The 25,295-nt window shown below is 36.4% G+C and overlaps 1 protein-coding gene across 1 annotated transcript; it reads right to left on the reverse strand.

Moving 5' to 3' along the window:
• Positions 1–6,015: 6,015 nt before the first annotated feature.
• Positions 6,016–24,494, reverse strand: LOC306876908 (armadillo repeat-containing protein 8). Its single transcript, XM_079428357.1, has 22 exons — positions 24,435–24,494; positions 22,172–22,248; positions 17,238–17,309; positions 16,928–17,070; positions 16,672–16,769; positions 16,501–16,593; positions 16,159–16,239; positions 15,986–16,061; positions 14,739–14,829; positions 14,608–14,668; positions 14,304–14,504; positions 14,031–14,126; positions 13,391–13,473; positions 12,715–12,796; positions 12,548–12,634; positions 12,049–12,141; positions 11,822–11,971; positions 9,992–10,087; positions 7,139–7,234; positions 6,875–6,947; positions 6,266–6,359; positions 6,016–6,164 (listed from the first exon to the last, which is right to left on the reverse strand). The coding sequence occupies exons 1-22, from the start codon at positions 24,480–24,482 to the stop codon at positions 6,131–6,133; spliced, it is 2,025 nt and encodes a 674-aa protein (XP_079284483.1). The 5' UTR covers positions 24,483–24,494; the 3' UTR covers positions 6,016–6,130.
• Between the last annotated feature and the right edge of the window lie 801 nt (positions 24,495–25,295).

The following is a 25,295-nucleotide window of genomic DNA, read 5'->3' on the forward strand; positions in this document are numbered from 1 at the left end:
GAGACTGAAAGATGAATATTATGACTAGTTGACTTAGCAAATAGGGGAGCGGTGAAATGGGCCGACTGCAATTACCCCAACACACCTACATTCTGAATGACAGACAAAACTGATTGCTGTTCCTTCAGGACGACACGCTTGTAAATGGACAGCTTGTGGCTCTGTTCCAAACCCTAGTGAGCTATCTACTTATAAACAGCATTTTTAGGTATCATAGGCACGGTACTGACACCTTTGATGATGCATTCTTAAAAAAAATAAACCTTGTTTTGGCTAAAATCTATGTCACTATCATACGTATGCATCACGGATGTAATATATAATAATATAAGTAATATCAACACGGCAGGAATGCACATTTGTTCACAGCAGACTCTGGTCTCATTTTAGCATGCTGCTAAGCTAACGCTAACAGAACTTGTCAACAAAGAAAAGTATTGATAGGAACAGTTCCATCTAATTATAAATTAAAATGTTTAGTCTAATATTGTGTGTCAGACTCTATTGGAATCAACTGTGAAAAAGTATCTTGTGCTGTTTTTAGTATGGATATTGGAACTTTCAGCTGGTCAGGCTGAAAGAAAGCTGTTTTTCAGCAAGGAGATTTTTTTTTAATTATTTCAATTCGGTAATCTATGAGGTTCCTTTTTGGTTAGAATGGTCCTTTAGATTGTAGCTACCTATGTAGACAGCTTATAATAAGGCAGCTTACTATGATTTGGAGCAGAGCCACTTGGGAGCACCTCAGAACCTGACACGAACCAGTCACTCTCCCTCGGAGCACAACTTCATGAAGTTCCTCTTCTAAATGCATTATAGGGTCTTCACAGGCACCATAGTTGACAAAGCATGGTGACCAGAACTGTGAATATCACGCTGTGGTCATATCTTGCTATGGGAATTTAATTCAAGTAAAAGTGCACTGATTATCTTGCATGGCTGTGCACTAATCATGCAAAGAATACAGGAAATGTTAGGTGGTGTATCTTATCTCTGTATTACCAAAACAATGTTTTTACTCTACAAATTACCCACCTTGTGAATCGAGTTCATATTTGAATTTCCATAATTGATAAATGAATGAGCAGTCACAACATATTATCCATAATACTTAAATTGTTTCATCCAGTCTGTCCCAAGCCACTTAACACATTCACTAGCCAGAATCATGAGTTGCATATTTAGTCAGAATGGAGACCTTGGGAAATACCTGTCCTCCACTTCTAGAAAATGATCAATTTCAGTCGGTTTATAGATGTATTCATTATATTCAGTCAAAACAAATATGATTTAGAGGAAGCTGAAAGTGTAACACTTCGCTCACATGCACACATACAACCAGGGTCCAAAATTAACTTTTGCAACACCTGCACATAGTGGATGAATTGAGATAATTGATCATTCATATGGCAATTTGTTCATTATACATATATATACATATATATATATATATGTATATATATACACACATATATAAACAGGTACATCTAAAAAAAATTAGAATATCGTGAAAAACTGCATTTTTTTTTGTATCTTATTTCGAAAAGTGAAACTTTCATATATATTTTAGATTCATTACATGTAAAGTAAGACATTTCAACAGTTGTTTTGTTTTAATTTTGATGATTAGAGCTTACAGCTTATGAAAGTCAAAATCCAGTATCTCAAAATATTAGAATATTTCCTAAGATCAATCAAAAAAAGGATTTGTAAAGCAGAAAAGTTCAAGTTCTTTAAAATATGTTAATTTATGCACTCAATTCTTTGTCAGGGCTCCTTTAGCACAAACTCCAGCATCAGCCAATAAAGCGCAGTGATATCATGGTCAGCAAACCACTTGGAAGTGGTTTTGGCACTGTGGGCAAGGGCTAAAGTCCTGCTGGAAAAGCAAATCTGCATCTCCATAAAGCTTGTCAGCAGATGGAAGCATAAAGTGCTCTAAAATCTCCTGGTAGACGGCTGTATCGATTCTGGACTTGATAAAACACAGTGGACCAACACCAGCAGATGTTACGGCACCCCAAATCATCACTGACCTCAGAAACTTCACACTGGACTTCAAGCAGGTTGGGTTCTGTGGCTCTCCACTCTTCCTCCAGACTCCAGACATTGATTTCCAAATGAAATGCAAAATTTTAATTTATCTGAAAAGAGGACTTTGGCCCACTGAGCAACAGTCCAGTTCTTTTTCTCCTTAGCCGAGGTAAGATGCTTCTGATGTTGTTTCTGTTTCAGAAGTGGCTTGGTAGCCCTTTTCCTGAAAACGTCTGAGCGTGGTGACTCTTGATGCACTGACTCCAGTTTCAGTCCTCTCCTTGTGAAACTCTCCCAAGTGTTTGAATCAGCTTTGCTTGACAGTATTCTCAAGCTTGCGGTAATCCGTGTTGCTTGTGGACCTTTTCCTACACAATTTCTTCCTTCCAGTCAACTTTGCATTTAATATGCTTTGATACAGCACTCTGTAAACAGCCACTCCTTTCAGTAATGACCCTCTGTGACTTGCCCTCTTTGTGGAGGGCATCAATGATTGTCTTCTGGATCATTGCCAAGTCAGCAGTCTTCCTCATTATTGTGGTTTCAAAGAACAAGAGATACGGAATTTATACTGTAGAGATGGTCGATTAATGAAACTCAAATATAAATATTCTAATATATTGAGATACTGGATTTTGACTTTCATGAGCTGTAAGCTCTAATAATCAAAATTAAAACAAAAAAAACTTTTGCAATGTCTTTCTTTACATGTTATGAATGTAAAATATGAAAGTTTAACTTTTTGAAAAAAAAAAAAAAAAAAAAAAAAAAAAATTAAGTATTTTTTTTTAGATGTACCTGTGTGTGTGTGTGTGTGTGTGTGTGTGTGTGTATGTGTGTATGTATATATACACACACAAATTCTAAAGGAAATCAAATTAGTTTTGTTTTTTGATGAGTGGCTTAATTTTGAGACCGTGAATGACACAATGTGCTAAATAAATCAATTGTGATAGGTAGAGGTGTGTGTGTGTATATGTGTGTGTATATATATATATATATATATATATATATATATGTATGTATGTATGTATACACACACACACACAACCTACCTATCACAATTGATTTATTTAGCACATTGTGTCATTCACGGTCTCAAAATTAAGCCACTCATCAAAAAACAAAACTAATTTGATTTCCTTTAGAATTTGGTTTCATTTCAGTGGTTTAAATGTCACAAATGTGCCGCCACATTTCTAGAGCCATGACAATAATAAAAAAAAGTTTTGATGGTACATTTTCCATTGAGTTAAAAGTTCAAATTTTCACTTGCATTGCTTAGATTGGATTTGTTCAAGTTTCCGAGCAGCCAAAACTATCCTTCATAAAGTGTAAAAAAAAAAGAAAGAAAAAAAAGTATGTGGAAATCGCTAAAAGCATTACCAGTCATCTGGCTGTTTCATTAACTTGCCAAAGCCAATTGACTCACATTTGCACTTGGCAAGTGTTCATTTTTGACCCTGCACACACCATGAATGACATGCTAAGCACTCTAGCATGTATTAGCCTAATAAGTCATGTTCTGTTGCCCAAGTTACACATTTAAAAGAAGTCATAACAGGACTACAAGACAATCATCAGAATACTATACTTAGATCAAAATGCTCAAACTTCATCATTGTAACATTTTAAACAGTAACCATTTTTAGCAGCATATGAAGGGGTCGGCATACCATATGCTGAGCAGCCCGTGTAGGGTTCTGAGAGCTTGGCATGGTACCTAATGAACAGCCACAGAAGATAGCAAATCTACAACTGAAATAAACACACATACACAGCTTTAGCCATCCAGCCAGCGTGCCTTCTCATTAAATATAAATGAAAAATCTTATAGCGCTCCCCATTTTTCAGCATTCACAATACTTATAAAAAAAAAAAAAAAAGCTGTTGGTCAATTCACAGTAGAGAGCACTGCACTTTTATTTAATGATTTTATGTATTTATCTATCCATCTGCTGACCTGATAAGAATAGACTAGATAGAACCTCACAGATGATTCTTGCAGCTGGTGCCCACAGAAGCAGAAACACCTCAAACTGAATTCGTTCCTCACCACCGTGTGATTATGGATTTCAGTAATGAAGATCACCTCAGCATCTATGATATCTGATGACCAGCAAGAGACTGGCTGAAACCGAGCAGCCAGTGTCACTTCTTTTCACTAGTGGCACATGCGCCATCCGTCCATCCTGACTAACGTGTACTTGCTTGAATTGGGAAGGGGCACGTTGTTTATAACACAATAGAATACTTTGGTTTCTATTTTCTTTATCTAGGTCAGGGGTTACAAATATGGATAGTAGGAACTTTGATGGACTTTGGGGTCTGGGGTTTCCTGCATGTCCATTTAATTTGCATGAGGAATGTGCCTGCATATATGGGGGGGAGGGGTTGGGCTGCACGACCCAAGGCAAACAGGGGTCCAGATGTATTTTATTAACTGTAATGAGCTTTATGAGAGACACTTACCAGGCTAATAAAACAAAATGTGATGTTTTCTAAGAATAAAGACTTCTGTGTTCCTTTTAAAACTACTTTATCAGAAGAATTCATCAAATAAAAAAGCATATTTGGTTGATTTGAAATAATTAAATACTTTAGTTTGTCACTGTAATTTTGGGGTTTTCTGCTACATTTTTGCACACAAAAGTAGAAGAAAGGACATTTGGATTCAAACCATAGACTGTAAAAAAAAAAAAAAACCATCATGACACCAAACCCAGCTTTCACAGCATCAAATAAAAAAAAAAACTAAGCAAACTTAGATAAAAATGACACTCGAACATAAATCAGCATTGTAGAATTAAAAATCATGGAAACCATCTTTGGGAAACATTTATTTGAAGTGCAATTTGATTTTTTAATTTGGCTTAATGGCCCATTTGTTTACTTGGTGAATGTGGGGTTTATGCCCTGTACTGCAGTCAGCCACCAGATGGCAATACAAATGTTTTCACTTCACTTTTCAAGATGCGATTCAAACATGTTTTTCCCATACGAGCACCAAGGCTAAACATATCTGAAGCATGTGATAACTGACAGAGTTCATCTTGTAATTCAGAATATTTGGATTTTTCTGCAACATTTGTGTGGTAGAAGATATGATCTTATTTGGGCCGACATTTCTAAACCATGTGATATCTGCTAGGCCTCATCTTCAACCTCTTCTGTGTTAAAAAGCCCTTCCCAAGCCAGAAAAAAGACACAAAGCAGTGGGCTGCACCATGGCAGAGGCCTGCATATATTTGAGTGGAAACATTCACTATAGAGCTTCAAAAAGAGGGAGTTATGAGGACACTGATTTGTGTAAAGATAAAGGGAGTGAAAATGAGAAAAAAAGGAACCTGTGTAAAGAGCAAACAAACTTTCACCTTCTATTTGGGGTTGGATGGTTTCTACGAAATGTCTTTGTAAATGACCCAACATGCTGCCTCTCCAGATATACCCACATCAGCCTATATTACAGAGAAGAAGATACAAAGGGGAAAAACAACCTGCAAGGGAAATTAAAAATCCAAAAAATATATTTATATATTTATATTTATATATATTTACGAGGTATGTATCCACAAAAAAGAACAAAAACAAGCAGTCTTTTTCTAACCTTGTGTTCCAAAGTCCCAATTAAAATAATAATAATTGTTATAATAATGATAATAATAATATCAATAGTAAATCAGCAAACCAAAATAAGGAGACTAAGCTCCCAGAAGCATAGCACTGAGAGGTCAGTCAGCTTTCTCCAAAGGGAGTCCAAAGCGTCAAAGCCTCAATCCACCAGGTGGCGCTGCAACACACTTTGAGGAGCCTTTTTTCCCTTCACATTAAGTCCAAAAAACAAAAATATAATAGTTCCAAGAGTTCAGCAGAAAACGTATTAAGCCAATGTAGCTGAAAGCCCAAAAGGTGTTGTGGCCCCCTGGAAACCGTGTCTCTTGATTTACGAAGCTGTTCAGGGTCTCCACAACACAAGGTGCCTTGTGCAACAAAACAAAAGGAAGGGCAAAACGAAACGAGAATCTAAAACAAAAACTCAGGAGATGTGATCCTCCTAGAGATTGTTAGTGAGGCCGTATCCCACCTTCCTTCAAGGTCATGCCAAATACTGCTGCATTGCCGTTTTTGCCCTGAGAGAAAGAGGGAGATGTGAAGAATCAAATCATTACGGCAACAAACCAAACAAAAGATGAAACAAGTACCAACAGATGAATGAAAGTCTGTCCATCACCTGTCACAGAGGTTGGGATCTGATGCCTGGGTGAGTTTGTGTAAGATATCAACAAAGCCCATCTCCCTTAGCTTGTCTTGTCTCTCTTGTGAGCCTGGAGGAAGCGGAAAAACACAAACTTGTATTCTTGACAATACACAAAGAGCCCTATTTAACTCGAGGAATGGACTCACAATCAGATACAAATAAACACCAAGTAAATCTTCACAAAATGTATTTCCAATGCTGCACTGTTGTTATTCTCGGAAAAAGATGCCTGAACCTATTGTTTAGAGTAATAATAATAACCAGAGCCTCCAAATTAAATAAATAGGACAAAGTTAATGTTAAGATGTTAATATTTCATGAATATTTTTTATTTAATTAATAACACCATTAAATTTAACATAATGAATTGGTTTTATTGTCTTCTTTCTTTAGAACATTGAATGTCTTAAATTAAACCATATATTTAGATGGACATTTAAATATATATTATATAAAATAATTTAAAAACTGCACACACAAATGAATCATGATTAATATTTTAATTTGCACAAACTGAGAGCACAACAGTTAAACTGTCCCCCACCTCCCCTCCACAGAACCCTTGTGTCATGAGTTTCTCACCGTCCTCCTCATTCCAGATGAGGTTAGAAATGCAGAAGGTGGCAGCCAGCTGCAGCTTCACGTTGGAGTGACCCTGAAACATAGAGAACAGAAGAAATTACACAGAAGCAAAAGAACTATCCAGTAGGAGGGACAGTGATAAGATGGAAACGAGCAACAGTACAAAGACACTATGGTACAGATTGTAAAATAGTGTGAAAGAAAACACACTGAAAAAACCCACAACTGAGAAACCCAGATGAGCTATTGACAATGCACACTGACCATGTAATATTTAATTTTTTGGAGCATGTCGTCATTGGTCATAATTAGTTCCTTGGCAGTGTTTCCGTCAGCAATATTGGCCAATATGCACAATGTCTGCAAAAAAATAAATAAATAAATAAATCTTTGTTAAACATCAACCCTGGAAACTATTAAATTCTCCTAAACGAATGTGCCAATTCAACAGCAGTTATCTGTGTGTTTAAGGGAATGCAAGTAAAGATGTTTTATATATATACATACACATATACACACATAGTGGTGGCCAAAATTATTGGAACACCTGACAGATCTGAAAATATTGACATTTTTTGCCTCCAAAACATGATTTCATTTCATAATGTTCATGAAACATGCAGACGTTGCTCTGAGCACAACAAAATATCAGAAGAAGTGAGTCGTACAGTTTTGAGCCACTGTTAACTTTAATATTTACAATTACAGCAGCACATCTCTATGGCATAGTGCCAATATATTTCCTGAGAACTTCTACACTAATGTTATCCCATGCCTTCAGCAAATCAAGTCGAAGGCTTTCCCTTTGAATGTACAATAGATCTGTCCAGGTTATTTTCCAACTCGTCCCAAATTTGTTCAATGGGGTTGAGGTCTGGACTTTGAGGGGGCCAGTCCATCATTTTCAATGCTCCGGCAGATTCCGTCCGTCACAAGTAGTTCTGGCAATAAGCCATTTCAACAAAAACATCCTCTTAAAAAACCTCTTAAATTTGCCAAGTGTTCTAATAATTTTGGCCACCACTGGATATATTTAAACTGGGAAATATAGAAAACAACTGAAGGTTTTACTGCTTTTACAGTATTTTTATTCCAAAAAATTGGAGCCTTGATGAGAATAAGAGACTTCTTTCAAAAACATAAAAAAAAAAAAAAATAAAACAGTATTTAAGTACACTAAAATGTCTTATTGAGGAGTGATTCAATGTACACTCACCTAAAGAATTATTAGGAACACCATACTAATACTGTGTTTGACCCCCTTTCGCCTTCAGAACTGCCTTAATTCTACGTGGCATTGATTCAACAAGGTGCTGAAAGCATTCTTTAGAAATGTTGGCCCATATTGATAGGATAGCATCTTGCAGTTGATGGAGATTTGTGGGATGCACATCCAGGGCACGAAGCTCCCGTTCCACCACATCCCAAAGATGCTCTATTGGGTTGAGATCTGGTGACTCTGGGGGCTATTTTAGTACAGTGAACTCATTGTCATGTTCAAGAAACCAATTTGAAATGATTCGAGCTTTGTGACATGGTGCATTATCCTGCTGGAAGTAGCCATCAGAGGATGGGTACATGGTGGTCATAAAGGGATGGACATGGTCAGAAACAATGCTCAGGTAAGGGGCCTAAAGTGTGCCAAGAAAACATCCCCCACACCATTACACCACCACAACCAGCCTGCACAGTGATAACAAGGCATGATGGATCCATGTTCTCCTTCTGTTTACGCCAAATTCTGACTCTACCATCTGAATGTCTCAACAGAAATCGAGACTCATCAGACCAGGCAACATTTTTCCAGTCTTCAACCGTCCAATTTTGGTGAGCTCGTGCAAATTGTAGCCTCTTTTTCCTATTTGTAGTGGAGATGAGTGGTACCCGGTGGTGTCTTCTGCTGTTGTAGACCATCCGCCTCAAGGTTGTGCGTGTTGTGGCTTCACAAATGCTTTGCTGCATACCTCGGTTGTAACAAGTGGTTATTTCAGTCAAAGTTGCTCTTCTATCAGCTTGAATCAGTCGGCCCATTCTCCTCAGACCTCTAGCATCAACAAGGCATTTTCGCCCACAGGACTGCCGCATACTGTATGTTTTTCCCTTTTTCACACCATTCTTTGTAAACCCTAGAAACGGTTGTGCGTGAAAATCCCAGTAACTGAGCAGATTGTGAAATACTCAAACCGGCCCGTCTGGCACCAACAACCATGCCACGATCAAAATTGCTTAAATTACCTTTCTTTCCCATTCTGACATTCAGTTTGGAGTTCAGGAGATTGTCTTGACCAGGACCACACCCCTAAATGCATTGAAGCAACTGCCATGTGATTGGTTGATTAGATAATTGCATTAATGAGAAATTGAACAGGTGTTCCTAATAATCCTTTAGGTGAGTGTATACTGTTTTCAGTGTTTTAAAATTAGTTAATGATTTATTTAGCTGTAACAACGTACCGTTATATAATAATAAAGAGTCATATTTATCTGCACATAAAATAAAACCATGTAAAATAAATTCTTGTAAAATGCTTTCCAAAGTGATATTCAGCAATGATTTTCACTCCTGTTCCTTGGGCCACACTGCTCTGCACATTTTGCATGTCTCCCATATCTGACACACTCATTTGAGTTCATGGAGCTTTCTTAATGAGCTGCTGATCTGAATCCGGTGTGTAAATTAGGGAGACATGCAAAATGTGCAGAGCTGTGGGTCCCCAGGAAAGTTTGAAAACCTCTGAAATAAAGTATATGCCATAAAAATGCCACATTTTAATGCACCACTATTTAACACACTCAGAACCTGATAACTGATTCCTGTGCACAGTCAGAGAGAAAAAAAGAGGAGTGCCAACTTATAACAAGACAAAAGAGCTAAAGACTTGTTCTATAGGATTTAAGATATGAGCAGTTTTACATTTTAAAAAGTGATTTTAAGACTTTAATATTTTTCAAGGACTTCTACAGACACCCTGAATAGACACAAAGATTAAATTGTATTAAACTGGGAACATTCTTTTCACAAAGCGCCTGTGGAATATATGCTTGAGAAATCTTACTAGTCTGATTCTGTAAGACCTAGTAAGCACAATGTCATCTTAATGTGTTTGAGCAGCTCACCTGCTCTTTGACCTCTATGCTGTGTTCTCCCTCCAGGATAAGCGTGACCGCTTGCATTATCTGCTTCCCATGTGAGCTCATGATCTGGTCTATATGCTACGAAAGACAGGGGAAGACAATTAGTGTGTGTGTAATCTTGTTAGGCAGTGGAAGGGAATTTATCAGACCAAGCATACATACATACAGTATATATATACATACATATACAGTGCCCTCCAAAAGTATTGGAACAGTAAGGCCAATTCCTTTATTTTTGCTGTAGACTGAAAACATTTGAGAGATTGAGATATTAACATTTCAGCTTTTATTTACATGCATTTTCATCTGGATCTGATACACAATTTAGAAGATAGCACCTTTTGTTTGAACCCACCCATTTTTCATGTTACCAGAAATTTTGGAACAGATAGAATTAACATGGATTAAAGTGAAAAAGACTGAATATTTAGTTGCAAATCCTTTGCTTTCAATAACTGCATCAAGCCTGTGACCCATTGACATCACCAAACTTTTGCATTCTTCTTTTGTGATGCTTTTCCAGGCTTTCACCGCAGCCTCTTTAAGTTTTGGGGGGTTACTCCCTTCAGTCTCTTCTTTAGCAGGTAAAATGCATACTCTATAGGGTTTAAGTGTGGAGATTGACTTGGCCAGTCTAAAACCTTCCACTTCTTGCCCCTGATGAACTCCTTTGTTGTTTTGGCACTATGTTTTGGGTCATTATCTTGCTGCATGATGAAGGATCTCTCAATCAGTTTGGTTGCATCTTTCTGTAAATTGTCAGACAAAATATTTCTGTAGACTTCTGAGTTAATTTTGCTGCTGCTGCCATCATGTGTTACATCATTAATGAAGATTAATGAGCCTGACTGTCCCAGAAGAAGCGATGAAAGCTCAAGCCATTACATTACTTGTGTAATGTGTACTATAATGTACACCTGTGTACACTGTGCTTCAGATGAGCTTGTATGTTTGGGATCATGAGCAGATCCTTTCTTTCTCCAAACTTTAGCCTTTCCATCACTTTGGTCCATAAAATCAGTCCATAAAACCTTGTCCCAGAATTTTTGAGGCTCGTCTCCTATTCTTCTTGCTAATGAGTGGTTTGCATCTTCTGGTGTAGCCGCTGTACTTTTGTTCATGAAGTCTTCTGCGAACAGTAGATTGTGATACCTTCACTCCTGCCCTCTGGAGGTTGTTGCTGATGTCACTAACAGTTGTTTTAGGGTCTTTCTTTACAGATGTCACAATGTTTCTGTCATCAACTGCAGATGTTTTCCTTGATCTACCCGTTTGAGGTGTTACTTAGTACACCAGTGGTTTCTTTCTTCCTCAGGAGATTACAAATGGTTGTATTTGCTATTGCCAGTGTTTGTGCAATGGTTTGATTGATTTTTCATCTTCTCTCAGCTTCACAATTGCTTGTTTTTCACCCATAGACACCTCTCTGGTTTTCATGTTGGTTACACGTCTAACTAACTATAAATGCAGTCTGCACGGATCTGAAACTGAGCGCAGACATTCAGTGCTATTTATTGTTTGAATAATCAATTAATAGGACACACCAGGGCAACAAAACACACTTGTCAGTCACACGTTCCAATACTTTTGGTAACATGAAAAGGTGCTATCTTCTAAGTTGTGTATCAGATCCAGATGAAAATACCTGTAAATAAAAGCTGAAATGTTAATCTCTCATCTCATATTCATCTTTTGATGTCAAACCCAAATGTTTAGAGTCTACAGCAAAAATAAAGGAATTGGCCTTACTGCTCCAATACTTTTGGAGGGCACTGTATATATATATGTAAATAAATAAATAATGTGTTTTACCGGCCGGGTGGAGAGCAGGTTTCGAAGCAGCCCCAATGTTTTCATTAGCACATTAGTATCAGGATCAGATAGGAGTCTAAAGAGCTGTTCTGTGCCCAGAGCTCGAACTATCTCCACCTTCACCTTCTGATCTGCCTGGAAGGCCATGTTCTGCACAAAAACACATAGATGACATAGAGTGTTTTCATACTGAAGCTTTGGTGTGGACCGAAGTCAGTTGGTCTTACCATGAGAGCCCAGATGCCATTGACTCTTAGAGCTGGACTGTCACTCTGTGTGAGGCTGCATAGTAACTCGATGACCCCAGACTCTAAGATAGGCTGTGAACAAACACATACACAATTACTTTTTAAAGACCAGTGGCACTGGGAATAATTCTCTCATCTTTGTTTAAAAGAAAAATGTAGAAATTGTATTAACAACAATGTTATTCTTCTGTCTTTTGTTAAGAATATTCCTATATGCACAAAGAAAACGTGAGTGGTCAGTGATTAATAAAATATTTAATTTTATTAAAATACTATACTGTGAAAAAAACTGAGCATTTAATAATAAAGTTTAAGACAAACTTTTATGTTGGCTTGAGAAAGCCTGAGAAGAAAATCCGAAGTAGTTTTAAAAGCTTGAATTTTGAAGGTTTTCAGTTTGAAGTAGTTCAATAATTTTATTACATTTACAATTCTGGCTGTATAATACTAATAAACCAACAAAGTGTGTGTACTTTACCTCTTTGCTGGGTGAAAACTCCAGCAGTAGGTTGCATAGTGTTGAAGAGGCCATGACCAGGACCTCATCTGGTGCGTTCTGTAATAACTACCCACAAAAACACATGTGCATTCAGTTCGGGTTTGACTAGCCTCCAGGTTTCACTCAACATCATCTGAATATCATACCTTCATTAGCGGCTTCCATACTGCATGATCATGGAAACTTGTCCTTAACTGTTGTACAGACCGTGATAAACTGTGAAGACATCTAGAGGAAATTTGAAAGAAATAATTGAAAATAAAAGAGCAAATCAAAACCTCTTTTCTTTGTTTTATTTTTGAATTCTTTCAATATCCAACTGTTGCACCTTTTCAACAAATACATTTAACATTTACACTACTTTTCTAAAGTTTAGGGTTGGTAAATTGGTTTTTTTTTTTTTTTTTTTTTTTAAGAAGTCTCATGCTCACCAAGGCTACATTTATTTAATCAAAAAATAGTAAGAACAGTAATATTGTGAAATATTAGTACAATTTAAAACAACTTCTTATTGGTTTCTTATTATTATCAGATATTGAAAACAATTGTGCTGCTTAATATTTTTGATGAAACCATGCCACTTTTTTCAGGATTCTCTGATGAATAGAAAGTTCAAAAGAACACATTTTTTACTGTCACTTTTGATCAAATGAAAGCGTCGCTGCAGAATAAAAATATTGATTTCTTAAAAAAAACAAAACATTTTTTTAATTTTTCTGTAATTCTTACAGACCCCAATTTTTTGAATGGTAGTGTACAATGGCAGTTTTCATTCTCCTAATTTTTTTTTGACAGACAATTAAAAGAAAATGTGCATCATACCTGACTGCTGCTAACCGTACTTTGATACTAGATTCTGATAGGCCACTAACAATCCTGTCCATCATATTTTCCGTCTCTGTAATCTGTAGTAGGGAAATTAATGTTAACATTCTTAGCACATTCACCACATTTACCTAATAACCTTTTTTAATTGTCAGGGTATCAAAGTATTTTTGAAAAACAGAGCACTTATAATATAATATAATTAGTGCTGTCAAACGATTAATCGCATCCAAAATAAAAGTTTTTGTTTACATAATATATGTCTGTACTGTGTATACTTGCATGTTGTTGCTTTTTGTTGGTTTTGATTGCTCCCATTGTCCTCATTTGTAAGTCGCTTTGGATAAAAGTGTCTGCTAAATGACTAAATGTAAATGTATATTTAAAATACACACACATGTATATATTTAAGAAAAATATGTTACATTTATATATTAAATATGTTTATATATGATACAAGTTATATGAATATAAATATATACATGTAAATATTTTCAAAATACTTGCTAAATGTGTGTGTATTTATATATACATAATGAACATACACAATATACACACACACATATTATGTAAACAAAACTTTTATTTTGGATGCGATTAATCATTTGATAGCACTACATATAATATAATATAATACCTTTTTCCTGATATCCTCGTCATTGGAGCCCAGAGAGGCATAGAGTTTAAAAGCAGCCTGTCGCAGCTCATGTGCATGTTTCAAGTCATGATCCAACTACAGGAAGACAAACGATCACTTAAACTGATTTCATTTCATTTGAAAATAAAAAGTTACCTGGTTACACCCACTCTTGAAATCTACATACTTGGGTTTATACAAAAACAACAGAAGCCTCTGGTATGTCTTAATTTAGAAAGCTAATGAAATGTGTGTTGGTGTACGTGAAGTTACCCTCTTAATATCAGTGATGGCGCTGACGGAGCTTGGGTATTTAAAGTAGTCAGCCAACATGGACACGAGGTGGTCAGTGACGCTTGCAATCCGCTGCAGTTCTATGTCCGGCTCCATCAGGTAGGCTAGCGTCTCCGCCCCCTCCACCCTCTCTTCCAATAACCGCTCTTTACTGCACATCCGCACCAGGCACGGCAAAGTCTGTCCAAACACACACAAAAAACTAGTTCCTATGCACTTTAAATGACACTTTTGCATTCATCACATTCATTCATTACACAAATGTGAATTTTTTTGGAGGTACCTTTAGTACAATACAGTTGTCGTCTGTCCTGATGGCTCCTGCTCGACACATGTATGTTAAGCTGAGAGAAAAAGTGTGTAAGTTTGTAAAAGCTGAAAGGATAAATAACCTGCAGGATGAGAGATACTCACCATTTGGCGGCTGTAAGCTGCATTTCAATGGGTTTGTTCCTTTGCATCATTCTAACAAAAACCTGAGAGAGCTGCTCACCATCTACAAGCACTGAAAAACATACACATATACACAATATATGATTTTCAGCAGGCTGAAGTGTTATTTTATTAACTAACAGGAATCCTAAATAAAGGTTTTAAGATTTGAACAAAACTAAACATCTCTTACATAACCACATCTGCTTCAAATAATAAAATGAGCATTTTAATAAGCAATGGGCAAAATCATTTTGAATCTGTCTTTTTTATGTAATTTGATAGGAGAAAAGACTGCTGATAAATTTTAGGCTCTAACACTACACCATAAACTAGGTATTGTACACTACTGCTCAAATGTTTGGGGTCGGTAACATTATCGGTAACACTTATGTTCACAGGCTGCATTTATTTGATCAAAAATACAGTGATATTGTGTAATATGGTTACAATTTAAAATTGTTTTCTAGTTGAATATATTTCAAAATGTTATTTATTCCTGTGATGGCAAAACTGAATTTTCAACAGCCATTTTTCAAGTCTTCAGTGTCACATGAACCTTCAAAAATCATTCTAATATGCTGATTTGATAAATGTATTTAAAACAGTGAAACATTTATTTATTTATTATTTTTATTATATATTACTTTATGGAAATTCTAATATTTTTTTTAAGATTATTTGATAAAGTTCAAAACAACAGAATTTATTTAAAACTGAAATCTTTTGTAACAATGTAATGTCTTTACTGCCACTTTGATCAATTTAATGTATATATGTTGAATTAAAAACAAAAAAACAACAACTTACTGACCCCAAACTTTGTAACACTAGTGTATATAGCTACAGTACCATGGTGGCTTTCCAATAGATAACGTAAACCAGCTAGACTCCATTTGCTAGCAAAAGCTTACCACAACTTTTCCATGGTAACAGTGATGTAGTTCTTCACCAAAATCAGCAATTACATGGCTAACACACTGCCTTGTGGCTTATATCATCACTTAACAACCTCAAACGTTCTCTATGGAGCTTCTGAATCATATTTTTTACTTCCAAAAACCTACTGTTCTGCACTATTCTTTCATTTCAGTGAACGGTGATTCAGATGTTACAAAAGAGAATGAAAAACTGCAACAAAAAAAGAGAAGTCAAAGAGAATCTCCGATGAACGTAAGCCAGGAGGACAAAATAAGAGGTGATCAAATGATGGTAGAGGTGGTGCTCACCATTCACCAGTGTCATGGAGACCTCAGCGTTCTCATAGGCCAAAACTGAGGAACACTTTAACGCCTGCATCCGTACCTACAGAGAGGGTTCACAAAACATAATTACTCAGAACATACGATATGCATTCAAAATACAATAACAAATGGAAAAGCAATTAATTTCCTTTTTGTACCTTATAGGAGGGAGAGATGAGTAAAGGAGCGATGTTCTGGATGGCACCGTGGTTAAACAACACCGTTTGATGTTCTGGAGTCTGGACACACACATTATTCAATGCATTTTTCAAAAGAGAAAAAAAGAAAAGATTACATTGCCAAGAAGCCTAAACTGTAATACTGCAACCATTTTATGGTTTGACGTGTGGCCACAGGTGCATGTTGGCTAATCCTTAATAAGGCTTGGAATAAAGCTTGTATGTGGCTAATCTAATCAGAATTTAGAGTTGGAACCATTCCCTTTATAATTCTGAATAAATGCATATGTGATGTGTGATGCACAGAGTTGTGTGTGTTACCTTGCAGCAGTGGGCGAAGATTTGCGTGATGTATTCCTGTGTGTGCTGTGACCGACTCAGCAGGGACATGAGATGGGGGATCACAGTGGGGTCCTGATGCAAATTAAAACATGTTGATGACACTTCCGTTTATGCATGTGTATAGGTCATTCTAAAATGTGCATGTCTTACTGTGTAGAGCAGCTGCACTGGTGTGACTGGACTGATGAAGACAGTTCTTAAACAGCGCAGACATGCCTCAATGAAGATCAGATCAGGACACAAGAGACCTGCAAAAACATAAAACACTGGTCAAAAGTTTGGTATCATGAAGATTTTTTTTTTTTTTTAAATAAGTCTCTTATGCTCATCAAGGTGGCATTTATTTGATCAAACATATAGTTAAAATAGTAATATGAAAGATAGACTGAATAGACAGAGCAAGAACCTTGAAGCAGGGCTGGGATGATGTGACAGTCCACCAGGGACTTGATGTTGTTCTCTGTGCCCATTGCCAGACTGCCCAACACGACCGCACATTCAGTCCTCAGCTCCAGACTAGAGGAGCTCTGCTGGAGAAGATACAGAAGTCTACACACACACAAACATTTGTTTTTGTGAATTGTGGGGACATTCCATAGGCGTAATGTTTTTTATACTGTACAAACTGGATAAACTAGCTATGATTTTTCAACCTAACTGGGTGTGTCAAAACTAATTGCAGTTCTATTGGTGAAAGAAGGGTGAAGTGGGTGCACCTTGGCACAGCTCCCAGCACAATCAGGTTGGCCTTCTGTTTGTTGTTTCCGATGACAGCATTCTTCATGTCACTGTCAATAAAGGTGCAATCACTTATAACTCATGGTGCAAAACATACCTTTTCTATGGCATAGAAACTGATCAACAGAAGAACAGAAGAAATCATTTTGAGGGTGCTATTGGTCAGATAAACAACAATCTGGGTGAAAAAAAAGGTGTATTGTGGTTGCTGATTTCAAAATATTAGTTAAAAAATGTACTTAAACTACCGTTTAATAGGGATGTAACAATTCACTCAACTTACGAAACGATACACAATACGATTTTCTCACAATTTTTTTTTTTTTTTGACCAAATGAGATTTAAGACATGAAATGGTGTACTTTTACAAACCCGATTCCAAAAAAGTTGGGACACTGTACAAATTACGAATAAAAAAGGAATGCAATAATTTACAAATCTCATAAACTTATATTTTATTCACAATAGAATATAGATAACATATCAAATGTTGAAAGTGAGACATTTTGAAATGTCATGCCAAATATTGGCTCATTTTGGATTTCATGAGAGATACACATTCCAAAAAAGTTGGGACAGGTAGCAATAAGAGGCCGGAAAAGTTAAATGTACATATAAGGAACAGCTGGAGGACCAATTTGCAACTTATTAGGTCAATTGGCAACATGACTGGGTATAAAAAGAGCCTCTCAGAGTGGCAGTGTCTCTCAGAAGTCAAGATGGCAAGAGGATCACCAATTCCCCCAATGCTGCGGCGAAAAATAGTGGAGCAATATCAGAAAGGAGTTTCTCAGAGAAAAATTGCAAAGAGTTTGAAGTTATCATCATCTACAGTGCATAATATCATCCAAAGATTCAGAGAATCTGGAACAATCTCTGTGCGCAAGGGTCAAGGCCGGAAAACCATACTGGTTTAGATGGCACTGCATCACATACAGGAATGCTACTGTAATGGAAATCACAGCATGGGCTCAGGAATACTTCCAGAAAACATTGTCGGTGAACACAATCCACCGTGCCATTCGCCGTTGCCAGCTAAAACTCTATAGGTCAAAAAAGAAGCCATATCTAAACATGATCCAGAAGTGCAGGCGTTTTCTCTGGGCCAAGGCTTATTTAAAATGGACTGTGGCAAAGTGGAAAACTGTTCTGTGGTCAGACGAATCAAAATTTGAAGTTCTTTTTGGAAAACTGGGACGCCATGTCATCCGGACTAAAGAGGACAAGGACAACCCAAGTTGTTAGCGCTCAGTTCAGAAGCCTGCATCTCTGATGGTATGGGGTTGCATGAGTGCGTGTGGCATGAGCAGCTTAGACATCTGGAAAGGCACCATCAATGCTGAAAGGTATATCCAAGTTCTAGAACAACATATGCTCCCATCCAGACGTTGTCTCTTTCAGGGAAGACCTTGCATTTTCCAACATGACAATGCCAGACCACATACTGCATCAATTACAACATCATGGCTGCGTAGGAGGAGGATCCGGGTACTGAAATGGCCAGCCTGCAGTCCAGATCTTTCACCCATAGAAAACATTTGGCGCATCATAAAGAGGAAGATGCGACAAAGAAGACCTAAGACAGTTGAGCAACTAGAAGCCTGTATTAGACAAGAATGGGACAACATTACTATTCCTAAACCTGAGCAACTTGTCTCCTCAGTCCCCAGACGTTTGCAGACTGTTATAAAAAGAAGAGGGGATGCCACACAGTGGCACTTGTCCCAACTTTTTTGAGATGTGTTGATGCCATGAAATTTAAAATAAACGTATTTTTCCCTTAAAATGATACTTTCTCGGTTTAAACATTTGATATGTCATCTATGTTGTATTCTGAATAAAATATTGAAATTTGAAACATCCACATCATTGCATTCTGTTTTTATTCACAATTTGTACAGTGTCCCAACTTTTTTGGAATTGGGTTTGTATTATTGATTGCACAAAATGCCGCACATTTCTTTGAGAAACTGAACAAAACAAATTCAAATAACAAATTTTAAAATAAACCCCAAATCAAATAACACAAACAAAAGAAGTCAGAGATTAGAGGCAATTACTGCATTTTAATCACAAAGATGCTGCATAAATACATTCAGCATGAGCAGTTTTTAAACTAAATAGGACCACATAATTTGACATTTGTAGCAAAAGCAGGATGGTCTGACTTTAGTTTTGTAAAACTATACTATAAAATATCTGCATGAAACAGAAACAGCAGACAGGCTGAATTAGACACAGATAGGTCCTTCAAGATATCTTGGAGAGGTGAGGTGTCCAAGTCACAACATCTAACTACTGAGGTGCCTCAGGGCTCAGTTCTTGGACCACTTCTCCTCTCTGTCTACATGGCATCACTAGGTTCTGTCATTCAGAAACATGGCTTTTCGTATCACTGCAATGCTGATGACACTCAACTCTACCTCTCATTCCACCCTGATGATTTGACGATAGCTGCTCGCATCTCAGCTTGTCTAACAGACATTTATTGCTGGATGAAGGACCATCACCTTCAACTCAACCTTACCACATTTCTTGCTGGATGAAGGACCTTCACCTTCAACTCAACCTTGCCAAGACAGAACTGCTTGTGGTTCCATACAACCCATCGTTTCATCACAGTTTCACCATCCAGTTAGGCACATAACTCCTTCAAAAACAGCCATAAACCTTGGAGTTATGATTGATGATCAGTTGACATTCTCAGAGCACATTGTTAAAACTACCCGGTCCTGAAGATTTGCTTTATTCAACTTCAAGAATATCAGGCCCTTTCTTTCGGAACATGCTCTACAACTCCTTGTTCAAGCTCTTGTTCTGTCCAGGCTGGACTATTGCAATGCTCTCTTGGCAGGTCTTCCACCCAATTCTATCAAACCTTTACAATTAATCCAGAACGCGGCAGAAAGATACATTTTTAATGAGCCAAAAAGAATGCACGTGACACTTCTGTTTATCAATTTGCACTGGCTACCAATAGCTGCTTGCATAAAATTCAAGGCATTAATGTTTGCCTACAAAACCTCCACTGGCTCTGCACCCGTTTACCTAAATTCTTTACTTCAGACTTATGTGCCCTCTAGAAGCTTGCTTTCTGCAAGTGAATGTCGCTTTATTGTGCCATCCCAAAGAGGCACAAAATCACTTTCACTGACTTTTAAATTAAATGTTCCCTCCTGGTGGAATGACCTGCCCAACTCAATCCAAGCAGCTGAGTCCTTATCCATCTTCAAGAATTGTCTAAAAACACATCTCTTCCATCTTTATTTGATCCTCTAAATCTAGCACTCTATATTCTAATTCTAATCTTAAAAAAAAAAAAAAAAAAAAAAAAAAAACGAACACTAGCTTTTCTAATCTTTTTGTATTCTATCTATTTGTTTTCTTTTTATTTATTATACATTTAACAAAAGCAAAAAAGGCCTCTAACACTAGCTTGCTCTATTCTTTTTCTATTCTATCTGTTTACTTTTTATTTATTATATAATAAAATAAAAAACTTGCTACGTGTACTGCGTAAAGCTAACTGAGACTTGTTATAGCCCTTGTATATCATTGCTCTTTTGTTGATTTTGATTGCCCCCATTGTCCTCATTTGTAAGTCGCTTTGGATAATAGCATCTGCTAAATGACTAAATGTAAAAGTAAATGTAAATTCACTCTCTGAAAGCAGGTGACGCTTATGGAACAGCAGAGATATAGCATTTCCATGGTTGCCGCAATAAACAAAGCAGCGCTGTTCAAAAGTTTGGGGTCATTTTTTGTAAAGAAGTTAATACTTTTATTATGCAGGGACACATTAAACTAATCATCGTGACAGTAAAGACATTTACATAATTACAAAAGACTTGTATTTGGCTGCTGAAAATTCAGGAATTACAGGAATAAATAAACAGAGAGAGTTATTTTAAATTGTAATACTTCACAGTATTTCAGTTTTTACTGTATTTTGATCAAATAAATGCAGCCTTGGTGAGCATAAGAAATTTATTTTAAAAACATAAAAAATAAAACAAATATATTATTTTTCATTTGCCCATTATTTTTCACGAGGTTTATATTGTCCTTCAGTGTGAGACAAACATTTTTAGAAGTAAAAATATTACTATTTCAATATTAGTATTAGTAATATTAGTATTTCAATTAATATGGAAACTGCATGTACAATAATGATAAAGCAAGAATTAGCTTAAATTTGTTGTTTAAAACAGCTTCGCAGAGAACACTGCTGTCTTTGTTGAACATGTCAAATGTAACTGGTTAGCGTATATTTGAATGATCTGAAGATTACAGATGCTTATAATAAGAGCAAATAGTAACACCCTCCTAGCAGATTTGCTAGTCCTAGCCGGGACTTGAACTCGGGACACCCAAAGTGCAAGGCCATGTACCCTGACTGGACAGCATTAATTATAGTGGATGCAAATTGGTATTCATCATAATTCTTTTAGCACGCCCCCAACTCTGAAAGAAACCAGAATTGCCTAGTGATTATAACAACACTATCAGTGGTACAACGCAAGATCACGTTTATCTTGCTGAAATGATTTTGACATGACTATAAATCAGCATAAATGCAAAAAACTTAATGTGTTAGTTGATGGCTTCTCTGAAGGAACTATATCTGTGGAAAAGTACGGCTGTGGCAGTCAGGAAACATCAAGCTAACAGTAACCAGAGATGGAGTCCTGAGTTAAAAATAAAGATGAAGTGACCCGAGCTGCAGCTACCCAGACACACTCACATAAACACACAAGTACAGCACCTTAGAGCGTCTCACATTACATTAACATATACTTGCTCTCTAAGGACTAAAAACAACCTCCTATGGTGACTGACAGCTTCATCTTTAGCACTCAGAAAGTGAGCATGGTGAACTATAACACAGAGCAGAGGTTGGTTGTTTACTCACATGACTCCCTGCTGCACGTTCTGTGGGTCGGGGTCAAAAAGCCGGTCAACATAGTGGCGACTCGTGGCTGTGACTTCCTGCATTGTGACAAAAGACAGCACAAAGATGATTCAGCAAACTGAGACATCAAAACACCTTCACCAGTCTCGCCCCATAGCCTCCTCCCTGGCTCACAATGCTTTGGTCTGTTTACCCTTACAGTTGCCAGCTGTTGGTGGAAGTCTCTAGAAGGAGAGCAGAGACCTGGTTCACATCTCCTCAAACACCGCAACTCGCTTGTACAGGCAGAGATGGCAATCTCAGGCCAGGGAAAAGTGGGAACGACATCCACCCCAAACATACCAAAGCATCTATGCAATCACTTGGCACAGCCATAAATGTCACTTCATGCTTGAAAACATCACATCCACACATGAACTCTACAATTTCATAACATAATGGTGTTTCACTGTACCGACCTGTACCGACCAGACTTCAACAATGAATCTGAATGATTTGGGATAATTAAAAAAAAATACAGTATTGCATCTGTATGATTACCCAGCCCTAAAGAAATATTCAGTTGTCAGTTTAGACGTAATTACTTGTAGGGCTGCAAAACGATTAATTGCGATTAATGGCATTCAAAACAATACTATATGTGAGTATTGTGTATATTTGTTATGTATAAATATACACACACACACACATACACATATATATTTATATATATATATATATATATATATATATATATATATATAAAAAATGGTATGTACTATATATATATATATATATATATATATATATATATATTTGTATAATAATAATAATAATAACAATAAGTTTTATTTATATAGAGCCTTTCCAGAGCTCAAGGACACTTTATAATAAACATCAAATATGTGAAAATATCATAAAACAATAATACAGAGGATAACGTCAGACAATAATACAGGAAATGAAGAGAACACCGGATATCAGAGAATATAATATAATTTATATTATCTAAAATATAATATTTTATTTATAAATCTAACATATTTTCCCTTAATATACACATGTATGTGTGTATATTTATAATAAATTTACACCGCACACACACGTATAGTATGTAAACACTTTTATTTTGAACAAACGTTTAATTGAATGCCATAATCGTGATTAATTGTTTTGCAGCACTAATTACTTGGATAAAGAATTTAAATTAATCAAGTTGAAATTCTTGCAACATGACTAATTAACATTTATTTGACATCTGAAATGAGATCTGTATGCAAACCAGTGCTAAACTCATCTTGTTTCATTGGTCATTCTTACTAGTAGTTAATATAGCAAATAGATGCAAGCTTAGAGACAAGAACAGCTATCTGTAATATGGATATATACACACACAGCCATACAATCCTTACATCTTAGTCCTCATGTTGCTTTTGGGATCTAAAAGACTTGCAATACCGTTTTAAACTTCGAAACACATACTTAATATTTAATTTGTACAAAAAAAGATAATGAACAAAATGTCATACTTATTAAAAATGACTTCTGTTTGGAGTCTCAGAAACCACAGGTGCACAATACTTGTGATGATCAAACTGACTTTATACAGAAACAGTATTAATATATGGGATAACAATTAACTTTTCTGAAAAGAGTATATCATACAACAAAGGGTTAAAGTGTGAACAATATCACACTACTGGGCTGATTAGATCAGAGGAGCACATTCAGTGTTTGGAAGGGAAGATAATAAACCGAACATGAAGGCTAAAGTTTGAATGACAAAAAAGCATCATGTTTATGTTTTTTTTCTAGACTACTATTTTAAGTACTACGTGAATAACGGGACAGATGAGATTGATAATGATCCAGTAACACACTATATACAACAACATCTGCCAGCATCACTGCACCTGGGCAGATCAACATGTGTCAAAACACACAGCACTGGACTACAGGGCTGTCAAAAGGGGGGCGTTACCACCACATTAGCCCATCAGATCATCATTTAACAGCTTCATCAGAGAATATCAAGCAGGTTTGATTTTGTTTTTGGAGCCCCAGCTCTAAAGATAGACTGAAAACTAAATATAACTTTGATTTGACAGCTCTGAGCACATCCAGATCTAATGTTGACCACATAAACACACAGCCAGCCATCAAACAAAACACACCGCTTAATTTAAGAGCAATCGCTAAAGTCTATCTAACGTGTCTAATGTATATCTAAGTGATCCTGAATTGAAAATGTAAGTTTTTAATGGGTATAATCAAAGAGACTCACAGATAACACGCTGATGCGTAAAGGGGCCTCCAGCAGGCACGCCATCATTCACTCAGCGGAACATTCACAGCGGCACTTTCCACACAAACACAGATCGATCAGCGGAGTATTTACAGCAGCACTTTCTCCACAAGCTTGATAAATCATAACACGCAGAGCAGCACTTTCCACACCTTATTTGCTTATTTCTATTTTTTATAAATTAATTAAAATCATGTAAAATTAAAGCAATGCATAATTTAAATACCCATTTCTCATTACTAACCTATTAATTATTATATATTACTTATTTTTAAATTGAAGAACGAGACACATCCTCCTTTGAGCCGTATTCAAAATTGTCAGCAGATATTTGTTCACCAAAAAAACTTTTTTTTTTTCTTCCCATTAATGAATTTCAAATATCGGTACATGATTTAAACATGAAATCAAAATCATTCGACATAGTAGTCTTTTAACTGATAGAAGAAATAGTTTGTTTATTACTCATAAGGGATTGGTCCTCCCTGAATATCGCTGAGAAAAGAAACATAATCCACGTGACAACTCATACTGCAATTGGCTGCACTTAACATCAGCACAAAAATACTGGTATGGATATGAATAACAATACAAAGAAACGAAAAAGTAAAAACAATGCATTTAGCAGTAGAAAATCGTGAGTATACATAGAAATAATTTTGCATTGCTGTTTCATTATACATTATATACATTGCATATACCGTTAACGCGCATACAGAATGCTGATCAGTCTTTAAATAAAAGCTTGCATTATTATTATTATTATTATTATCAAAAAATGAAGAACGAATATAAATGAAGGAAAGTGTGGATGAAGAATAAAAATGCATTTAATGCGCT

The sequence above is a fragment of the Barbus barbus genome (assembly GCF_936440315.1).
Source record: "Barbus barbus genome assembly, chromosome: 11".
Classification (NCBI taxonomy): Eukaryota; Metazoa; Chordata; class Actinopteri; order Cypriniformes; family Cyprinidae; genus Barbus; species Barbus barbus.

What these genes read in the sequence shown, in the direction of transcription:
- LOC306876908 (XM_079428357.1), bottom strand. Translation starts at nt 24,482, where the DNA reads ATGATGGCGTGCCTGCTGGAGGCCCCTTTACGCATCAGCGTGTTATCT. An exon ending in TATGGAAGCCGCTAATGAAG is followed by an intron (nt 12,635 to 12,714) that starts GTATGATATTCA and finishes TTTTGTGGGTAG; the next exon opens with TTATTACAGAACGCACCAGA. An exon ending in GCATAGAGGTCAAAGAGCAG is followed by an intron (nt 7,235 to 9,991) that starts GTGAGCTGCTCA and finishes ATTTTTTTGCAG; the next exon opens with ACATTGTGCATATTGGCCAA.